This window comes from Nicotiana attenuata, unplaced genomic scaffold (genome assembly GCF_001879085.1).
Source record: "Nicotiana attenuata strain UT unplaced genomic scaffold, NIATTr2, whole genome shotgun sequence".
Taxonomy (NCBI): domain Eukaryota; kingdom Viridiplantae; phylum Streptophyta; class Magnoliopsida; order Solanales; family Solanaceae; genus Nicotiana; species Nicotiana attenuata.
This window is the reverse complement of record NW_017670904.1, coordinates 359,831-370,600: the sequence shown is the minus strand read 5'-3', so window position 1 is coordinate 370,600 and position 10,770 is coordinate 359,831. Positions and strand designations below refer to the sequence as shown.

Here is a 10,770-nt window from a genome sequence, read left to right as displayed (position 1 = left end):
TATATATATATATTTGTTTCTTGGTTATCTAATTGTATTATCCATTACTTAATATTGTTAAATTGACATATGAATTATTAATAAATTACCAATTTAGTATAATAACTACTCCCATATATATATATATATATATACACACGCGCACACTATTACTACTATATTAGGAAGAAATTACTCTCCAATTTGAATTGGTAGTTTTTTATTTTTTGTTTTTTTTGTTTTTTTATTGTAAAATAATTTTAAAACTCCAATTTGTATGAGTAGAATATTTTTTTGTATTTTCATTTTTTATTGATAATTATAAGATATCTATGCTTATTAATTCAAGTAGTGTAACCAATTAATTCAAAATTTAAAATTCAAAAAAAATAGTTAGAAAAGTAGTTTATTTTGTTTTAACAATGCCACTTGGCTTTTTGTGGTTAAGACACTTGTCTTAATGTAGTGCTTTTGCTTCTCCTATTCTATATAGATAGATTGTTGATAAGCCAGACAATTTCAATTACAAAACATCATGCCGGTCTGTCGAGCAGATTAAACTGCACTTTTGCTTTTGGACAGCGATGTACATACTCATAGTCTCATACAGATCATTGGGCTATGTCAATATATCATGGTTGTGGAAGGCTGAGGACAAAGAAAAATAATTAAAAGCTAGAAGTTACAAAAAACAAGTCAAATACACAAGTAAATAGAAACCACAGAAAGAAAATACTCAAAAAGCACCAAAAGAAAAGAGATAAGAAAATACCAAAATCCGCAGCTTCTGATCTCTATATCGGTTATCCCTGATTGAACTTTGCAAATCTTCAACATTCTTCCTCTCCACAATAAAGTCAAGAACGTATTCAGTGCCAATAACTTTGTTACGAGCTATCCAGATTGCATCACCAACAGGCAAGCGCCTAACCTATGGAAGTGACGAAATAATTTTACATCTATCTGCTGCGGTGGAATATATTGGGAGGCAGTAGTTTCAACAACTTTGCTATATGCTTCTTAGTGCTTGAACATTCTGCATGGCCATTGGATACTTGAGATAGCCACCTGTAGATGCTATGAGACCCTAAGCCTTGTTGAGGCAGTAAGTATCACAACTACAGTGCTAATACCCTTTAGAAGGACTAAGTATTTGATTCAAACATAAATAAAATTGCTAGAAACCCTTTTCCTTTTTTTTTAATTTGATAAATTGAAATTGCTAGAAATATTAGTACTGAAAACTAAGAAAAGAAAAAATTGCCAGCAGTCCTTTCTCCAATTATAAAGTACCAGCCTCTACCACTTCCAAAAACAAGCATGGATATACGGAGAATCTTCAAGTAAATGAAAGCTGACCAAAATATTTGATAAATACTTGTTTCATATAATTGTTCCTGTCTCAGTTAATAGATGAAAGCACAAGAAAAGAGAAACTTAAAGGGAACAATTCCAGATATTCACCTCTATTTCAATTTTAAATTGTGTGCTGATGTTTTCAATTATCTTCCTGGAACGCGACCTGGTAAATACAACGACACAGATTTCAATGAGTCCACAAGAAAGCCACTATGTAATAAAAAGGGGAGCTCAATGACTGCACAATTGATAATAATGCTGTCAGTCCCTACGTTTAATTAGCCATAGCAGATGAAAATAGCACCAGCTTCTAGACATTCCTACATCGGCATTGTCACTCCCTAAATCTCCAAAATTTCAAGGAAATATGAAATAACCAACAGTCTGAGGACAAATCAATTTTTACTTTCTCTGAGCAAACAAATTGCCATATAGTATGAATATAAAATTATCATATTTTAATATTCAGAAAATACAGTACTTGATCATAAAAAGATATTCAGTAAATATAGTGATATTCATTTTTCTACTTCCTTACTGACAGCAAGGTTGCAAAACAAGATACAGGTTCTTCTACACCTCCTCTTAAAAGAAAAGTAGTTGAATCATTATGAAGTATATTAAAGAGCAAAGATCGTTATTTGGTTCAGAATGAGGTAATGTTCTTGCAATGTTGTTAGCTCATTTCCCAAATTAGCAGCAAGTTGAAAACAGCTTTACTAAGGTACAATCTCTGTTTACAGATTTTGTGATTGGGAGAGTCGAATATATGGCATGTCAAAGTGCACTGATGCAGAAAAGCTGGAAGAAACTCTGGAGCTGGATCCGGAATTTAGTCCATATAGACTGCCCTCTCTAGAGCACCAAGTATATGGTTAAATGCAGATATATATAAGACTTTTAAACTAATAGGATAAGTGGCACACACGGCTTCTGTAGAAATACGAGTTGGAGTTTCAAGTTTGTGAACTTACTTTATATCACAACATTTGTGGACTAAGTCCAGTCTCATCTTCATACTTATCCATGAGAAACAGAAATAGATTGTGGTAGTGTTTGGATAATGGACAAACCATCAGAATAATACTGGTATATCTTTTTTAAATAATAGCGGTGTGGGCCAGCTTGCAGGTACTTCGACTATTCCATCGGCTATCTGCTGGGGTTTAAACCTTGGTCTCCAAGGTGTGAATCTTTGATTGACCACTACGCAACACCCTTGGGTGTCAAAGTAATACTGGTACTTAACTAACTAAAATTATTTTCAGAAATGAACAGAGCGCTTGCTTACCCTCGAGAAGTAAACTGTTCCCGGTCATCTAATACCAAAACTACTTCATAAACATCTTCAAATTGCTCTCCATAGGCCAATGGCGGTGCCACCAAGAGATTGGATCTAGTTTCCAGACATGGTAATTGCTCATCAACTAGCTGAACACACAATAGAACAAAGATATTAGAAACAGAGAAGAACTTAATTCTTCCATGCGTCACTGTCAGTCTTCAGCAATACATCTTAATGTGTCAGGAACTCAGATAAAAAAGCTCGTACTGCCCTGTAGCAAGTCAATTTTGAACTTACATTGGATGAACAAGCTCTCAAAGTATTCGAACAATCTGCAAAATCAGCATGACGAGAAGGCTTTGTACTATTTACTGTTCCAGTGCAAGTAGTCTCGGGTAGTCTATCATCAATTCTACTAGTACCAACTTGACCTAGTCATCGACAGTCACTAAAGTCATGCAAAAAGAATGCTTAATTTCAACTGTTTCAATCAGCACCTCTAATAAGCCAAACTGTGAATTCTTAAATCTTCATACTAACTATACATCTAAATGAAACTATCTAAAGGAGTCAGAAAACAAACCATAAACTTGATCTTCTCGAAGGCGACACAGAACAGATGGCCAGATTAATGATATATCTTTGCTCTTTGATGTTTCTAACACTTCAGAGTAAGCCCGAATTACTTGTTCCTTGGAGAAGCCCATTCGAACAAACTACAAGAATCAGATGCACAGAACAAAAAGAAGCATAAATTGGTAATTGATAAGTTTAACAAATGCCAGAGTTACTTCAAAAAGAATCTTAAAAGAAGAAAATGGAACAGCTTTGAAGCATCTTAAAGTAAAACTCAAGGAACTACTTTTAATGGAATTAAAAAAGTTCCGGAAAACATATAGTTGTGGATAATAGAAAAGCAGCTAGAGAAGTCATATCACCGACTGCATGCTGATAAATACAAAGCCTTTGTTTTTCAAACCCCCCCCCCCCCCCCCCCAAAAAAAACCCCCCAAAAAAACTGATAATCAAGCATGAGGACTCTCATAAAAATTGGACCTCAAGATTTGCTTAGCTGTATGTCTAAGATAACTATGCTACAGAAATTTGGGTGAATCTTACTAAGATCTCAGAAATTAACTTGTGTTTAGTCACTTTCCGGTTTCAATGAGAAAAAACAGTACTAAAGACATCGACAAGTCAAGACTTGATCAGGTAGAAGGACATAACTATGCGGTGAAAATATGATAAGGCTTGAATGCTTTAATGAATTCGAAAGTAAATTCCTGAGTGGAAAAAAAAGAGATCTCTGAATGATAAATGCTAAAAAACAACTTTTACTGCAAGCACGTCTGCTTCTGCAGGAAACAATAGCCACAGATAGACTCAAAAGTAGCAGAATACAGGAATTGCTTCACCTCATCCAATATGGTAGTGGCAATGATGCTGCAGCCATCACCTTAGACCATAAAAATCCGTAGTATATGCACCAGATTTGGCAACTAGCAAGCACTAAATAGAGTGGTTTGATGCTTAGATATTTATGTTTATCTTGAAAATTGATGAAAGCAATAGGTCCAGGTTGCTGCTAAACAAGACACCTAGATGTAAGAGAATCTAGGGACTCAAGGCATCATAAGGTATTTGAGATGGGGCATTTTTTTTCAGAAGAGGGTGGTCGGTCTTTATTTGAGCCTTTTGAGTATGCAGTCTCAGAAAATGAGCTATTAAGGGGTATGCCCCTTTTCTTTCCTGTAGTGAAGTTCTGCTCACAATAACAGGAAGCAGTAATTCTCCATAAACGTGACCCTCATCAAAGCTGAAGTTCCATTCCATTAAGAACAGTTCAATGTTTTGGTGGCATAGTCTTGGACGTATTCAAAGCTCAATCATAGTACTCTATTATGCCAGTTAGATATTTCTTTTAAAATTTATGAGAGAGTAAGTTGTTAGTTAGTTGTTATGTAAATAAGCATAGTCCTGCATGGAATAGAAGTAGTGTAGGTATTGTGTATTGTTATAAATAGGGGTAACTTGTATTATAGTTAATGTACATAAATAATATAATTTTCCGAGTTATTAATTCTCACATGGTATCAAAGCATCGGTGAGAAACTCTGAAAAGGTCGGAAAGTCGTTGTGCATCAATTTCCGACGACTTTTTCCACATCTGATTGTGTCACCTCTCTATTGGTGAGTGTTGTGCTAAAACCAACACCACCAACAACTCGGAAAGCTCCGGTGATCAAACCCCAAGAAAACAGTCCGGCAGAAACCCTACCACGCGCCATCACGCGCGGTTTGAAGCTCTGACGCCAGCGACGTGTCTGTCACACGCGTGGACACTGTTCCGGTTAGTTTTTGACGAAAGTCCTTTTGGACAGTGTGTTCGCCCATCAATTCCGAGCCTACCCGTCATATTTTCGTTTTATTCCAATCACTCAAAAACATTCCGGCAGAAATAGTGATTTTCCGGCAAAAACAGCATTTTCTTCCTTGTTTCGGCAAGATACAGTTGATTATTTTTTTATTTGTTTCTAGACCTCTCTCCAATCCAACGAAGTCATTGGAATGCAGTTGTCCGTATTCTTAGGTATATAAAATCGGCTCGGCAAAGGGTTATTGTTTGAGGATCGAGGCTATGAGTAGATCATTGGATACTCAGATGCTGATTGGGCAGGCTCACCTTCTGATAGACGTTCTACGTCTGGATATTGTATTTTAGTAGGAGGCAATTTGGTGTCTTGGAAGAGAAACAAAACAGAATGTAGTTGCTCGGTCTAGTGCAGCAGCAGAATATCGAGCAAAAACTATGGCAACATGTGAGCTAGTTTGGATCAAACAATTGCTCACGGAGTTGAAATTTGGTAAAATCAGGCAGATTAAGCTTGTGTGCGATAATCATGCTGCCCTTCATATTGCATCAAATTCGGTGTTCCATGAGAGAACTAAACACATTGAGATTGCATGTCACTTCGTCAGAGAAAAGATACTCTCAGGAGATATTGCTACAAAATTTGTGAAGTCGAATGATCAACTTGCAGATATTTTCACCAAGTCCCTCACTGGTCTCTCGTATTAGTTATATATGTAACAAGCTCGATACATATGATTTGTATGCACCGGCTTGAGGGGGAGTGTTAGTTAGTTATTATGTAAATAAGCATAGTCCTGCATGGAATAGGATTAGTGTAGGCATTGTCTTGTTATAAATAGGGGTACTTGTATTATAGTAAATATACATAAATAATATAATTTTTCGAGTTATTAATTCTCAAATAAGCAATCAGGGTATCCATGATGACTGGGTCAGAAAGCAATCTGGCAGCATAGGCAATTGAATACCCATATTAGAACAACTTTGCACTTTCTGAAGCTTTCGACGTCAATTACGGCAGCAGTAAAAATGACGAGTGAGGCTCTGAGGGAAGAGAATTATTGCTAACATTTAACAAGAGGTATTAAACTATACACTGTTATTATCAAGTTAAGAATCATGAATACAAAGTAGCATATCTATAACAGAAAAAGTACCCTGTCAAGAGATTCAGATGGAATGTTCAATTTCTTTTTGCCAGTCGATTGAGATGATGGCACTGGCCTTTTTCTCACTGAAGTAGTATGTCGAACTTCCGTACTTGATAAGTTAATAGTTGTCAAAGACTTATCTAGCATGTCATTTTGATCCAAATTTGAAAATCCTGTCAAACATGTCGATATTTCTTTGGAATCAACAATTCGTGACCTCAAAAGACATTCCCGTGCAATCTCTTTGCCTTCTTCAGTGAGCATATATCTGCACTTATTGACAAAGGATGCCTGGTTTATTACTAAGTCTAAAGATCAGGAAAAGAAATTGGTTAAGCATGCAAAGTAAGATTCATTCACTTGCATAGCAACTCAAGCACAATATCATTTACTCTGCTTATAAGATAGCGGTTCCTGTCAGATGGCTGCAAAGTAGTTCCTTACTTCCTTTATATATCTACATAGTTAGCAGGGTAGATCTTGATATATCTCATTTTAATGAAGCCTGTAACTGATTAAACATTAGGAATGACATTAACCCCCACCCCTATAACCAAGAAAAGCCCCTATGTTAGAAAATGAAGAAAACACTTCAACAATTGATAATGGAGTCCAAATGAAAAAAATATACATACATACATACATACATAAATACATACATACATATATGAAGAATGGCAAAATCAGCTTCCAATAAATATACAGATTCAAGTCAAAAGGGTAACAGTTATATCGATAGACACTTCATCAGTCATATCCACCGTCAATGAAAAACCATCTTCCATATGCAAGTTACTGACGCCTAGAATACTAGTCACTAGTCACTAGTCCTAATTAGGTCAAGTAATGTTGGAACGGTTAAATACGGATTAGCCCCTCGAATTTGGAGTTTGCGGCATACAGATATAGATATAACCTCCTCAAAGTGGGGGAGTAGAAGCTTGTTTGGATGGTTGTTACCTGTTGTTGTATCATATTGTTACTTTAAATATAATGTTTATTTTGATTGTTACTTAAATTTTATTGTATCGTATCGTTAAATCACGTAACGACGAAAAAAGTGTCACTTTATGGAACGACCGATTTGGTGTAGTCGCGTCGTTTCCTAATTTTTTGCTTTCATCTTGCCCTTTCTTATTAATAAATAATCCTATTTTATCTTTTACCCTACCATTATGTATAATAATTCTACCTCGTACCTTACTTTTTCTTTATAATATTGCAAGTTTATTCTTCATATTGTTGGTGCATGACATCACGAAACGACGGCAAACAATACAATCTATCCAAACATTGTATACATCAAAATGATATAGTACAATACAATACATTACTACATAACAACCATCCAAACAAGCTGTCAAGTGGAACAATTAGTTTTTCTTTCCAAACTAACAAGAGGTATCTGACACACTTATAATAAGACTAGATATAGTTCTCAGCCTTTTTTTCTTACCGAAGCACCCCGCCTTGGGCCAATTAGCATGATAAAGCAAGTTGAAAAAGAACGTAATAATAACAACAATAATAATATAACAAGTTTCATCCAACTCCCACTCTTTGTATTTCATTGGCTTGGCCGGGAACAGCAAGAAGACAACAGAAAAATGGAAAATGAAGAATGGAAATTGAAGGACAAAAAAGAAGAAGAATTCGGGAAGATAAAAAGAGGTATTTTCTCACTTTAGCCAACCAGTACACTTTAGCTGATAACTTTGAGGAGGATTGCGTATACTTTAAAAGTCAAAGGGGTTATGTGCAACAGATCCAAACTGATGGAGATAATCCATATGTTCCTTTTAACTTTCATATCTTAAAAGCAAGCTGACACTTCCCTAACATGCACATAAAACTATCTAGCAAGAAATGAAATGGCCAAATTTATTTGAAATAAAAGACATGGCAAGCATACTTTGCAGGGCAGCTAGACTTAGCAACAAGTCCTTTGTCTATTAATTTCCCCATGCAGCTCCATCCACTATACCAGTCCCTTGGCGAGCCAAATTGTCCAGCTTTTCCTTTTCCTTTCTCGGGTCTAATGCATGGCACACATCATGGACGAAAGAGCACAAAATTCACTTAGTACAATTGCAGGGAGAACATTAAATTGAATACTAAACCAAGTTAAGAAGTGACAGTCGTACCCAACAGGTGCACGAGAAAGACCACTAGCTTCAGTAGCATCAATAAGCTCCTGCTTATGCATAAATTTTTCTCCGTTTGTTGTACACCTAGAATCATGACATTTTCACTGCTAAAACAACAATTTACTAGAACGAAGCAAAGCAGACTGCATTGAATTAGCCATTCACCTGTACAGTGTGATCAGTAAGGCATAGGCCACAGAATTCTTTTGAGGCATGTAACGTTTTGTTCCCTTATTTCTCTTCCCTGGAGATATGGGAAAGAATTTAGCAACTTCCGATTGATCCAACATCCATATCCTCCATCAGAATATAAAAAAGATAGATAAAAAAATTAATTAACTAAATACCACTCAAATCCACGTACACAAAGTTTTGTATTGTTATGCTTTACTCAATTACTGATGTTCTTATTTCTGAAAACCACCCAGATAGTCGATCAGTTAGTCCAATAATCAATGGGTCTAGTTATCAAGCATTACAAATGTCAGCTAATTTAGCTGTCAACTTAATTGTTGAGTTCATAAGCTGCACATATGGTCAATCAGTGTATTGAAAAAACTCATGTGATCAATAAATCAGCGACCCAGACAAGCAAAAGCATTTGAGAAGACAAGAGGAACATATGCCTAATACTGTCAAGATATACTCCACTAGTCCACTAGCACTACAAGGACTCCACCTTTAAACAATCCACCAGTACTACAAAGACTCAACTTTTTTGCTCTAAGTAGTGCAGTGATCAGAAATGATACAAGCAGAGAATAAAAACTAGATACGAAAAAGTAATCCAAGATTTACCTTTCTCACTGGAGTCATGGCTGTCCTCGGATGATGAAGCGCCACGATCATCAGCTTCAAAAAACCCTTTCATTTGCCTCAAAATCCATTTTCCAACACCCCTATAATTGAAAGTAAGTCAATTAATTATCCCAATTGAAAGCCATGTAGCATAGAGTTTACGGCTTCAACGGAACCAATTTTAAATTCTGAACCTAACTTCAAAAATATAGTGAATTAAGTGCTAAAACCTTAAATATTAACTTATAGAGTCTACTCACTTGATCTCGGAAAACTCTTTGAGAGTCTTAATAGGGGTCTTGGAATTGCAGAGATTGGTATAGGCTTTGTGAAGAGTCTTTAAGATATTATCCGAAATCCCTTTGGGGTTTTGAGCCATTTCTTGCTTCTTATTCCACATATACGCTGCCAACTCTTCGTTCTCCGGACATACCACTTTCTTTTCATACTCCATGTTGGCTTGTTAAATCTAGGGTTTTTGGTCCTTTCTAATGTTTCTTCCGAAGCTTTTGAAGAGGTTCTTCCAGTTTAATTGTTAGGGTTTTGGAGAGAAGAATAACGTCGGAATTGTCTTTTCGCTTTGTGGTTTGTGCAGGAGTGAGGAGTGGCAATGGCGCCAGGACTCGATTTCAAAAGCTGCCCTCGAAAAAAAAAGTTAACAGTTTGTTTGGATTCCTTTTTTTTTTTTTCGTTTCCGCCCGGTGTCCGGTACCCGTAATGGACCCCGACTATATCCGGATTCGCACCGTGTAGGGCCCCTTTCAGGGGGAAGAGCTCCCTACCAAGGATTTTTTCATACCCAGGGCTCGAACTCGAGAGCTCTGGTTAAGGGAGGAGCAGTCCCATCCACAGCACCACATCCTTTGGTGGTTGTTTGGATGCTTCTTACCCGTTGTATTGTATGTATTTTATTGTTATTCCAAAATAACATTTTGATTGTCTAATTAAAATTGATTATATTATACAATCATACCTTTCTGTAACCACATAGCTATATAACAGTTATTCATTACAAAAGCTTAATTTTTCTCAGAATCGATTTTTTATGTTATATTTTACCTCTCTATAACAGCAACAGTCATCTTTATGGCAGTACGCTCTTTGTAAAATTACCACTCTATAACAATCATGCAGATTTTCTAAGATTATTTAAAATTGATTGTATTATACAATCATACCTTTCTGTAACCACATAGCTATATAACAGTTATTCATTATAAAAGCTTAATTTTTCTCAGAATCGATTTTTTATGTTATATTTTACCTCTCTATAACAGCAACGGTCATCTTTATGGCAGTACGCTCTTTGTAAATATACCACTCTATAACAGTCATGCAGATTTTCTAAGATTATTGCTAACAATAATTCTAATAAATATTCTTTGACTTTAATGTACAACTTATAATAGTTATATATGTTATCTTAAGGATAGCAGTATGTTCCATGAACATATGCACATCAAATATTTTTATAACTAAAGATCTACAAATGATATATCTTGCATTAGAAAAATGCCAAAAGATACTTAAAAGATCTATTTATACTTTTTGAAGATATGCATATCATTCTTTTTTCATTTGACGATATACACATGATATATCTTATATTGGATAATTACCAATAATATGTAAACGTTATCTATTCGTATTTTTTAATTGTATGTCTTAGAGTTTAAA

The 10,770-nt window shown here is 35.5% G+C and overlaps 1 protein-coding gene across 2 annotated transcripts in view; it reads right to left on the bottom strand.

Annotated features, from left to right (window-relative positions):
- Positions 1–9,731, bottom strand: part of LOC109244384 (crossover junction endonuclease MUS81) — a 13,222-nt gene extending 3,491 nt beyond the window's left edge. For both annotated transcript variants that reach the window (XM_019411466.1, XM_019411467.1), the window contains exons 1-11: positions 9,354–9,731; positions 9,094–9,194; positions 8,461–8,539; positions 8,293–8,379; positions 8,061–8,183; positions 6,155–6,416; positions 3,207–3,339; positions 2,921–3,054; positions 2,630–2,769; positions 1,444–1,501; positions 752–910 (exon numbers count right to left, since the gene is read on the bottom strand). In XM_019411466.1, the coding sequence (XP_019267011.1) occupies positions 752–910; positions 1,444–1,501; positions 2,630–2,769; positions 2,921–3,054; positions 3,207–3,339; positions 6,155–6,416; positions 8,061–8,183; positions 8,293–8,379; positions 8,461–8,539; positions 9,094–9,194; positions 9,354–9,547 (1,470 nt within the window). In that variant the 5' untranslated portion in view covers positions 9,548–9,731. The remainder of the gene's footprint in view (positions 1–751; positions 911–1,443; positions 1,502–2,629; positions 2,770–2,920; positions 3,055–3,206; positions 3,340–6,154; positions 6,417–8,060; positions 8,184–8,292; positions 8,380–8,460; positions 8,540–9,093; positions 9,195–9,353) is intronic.
- Between the last annotated feature and the right edge of the window lie 1,039 nt (positions 9,732–10,770).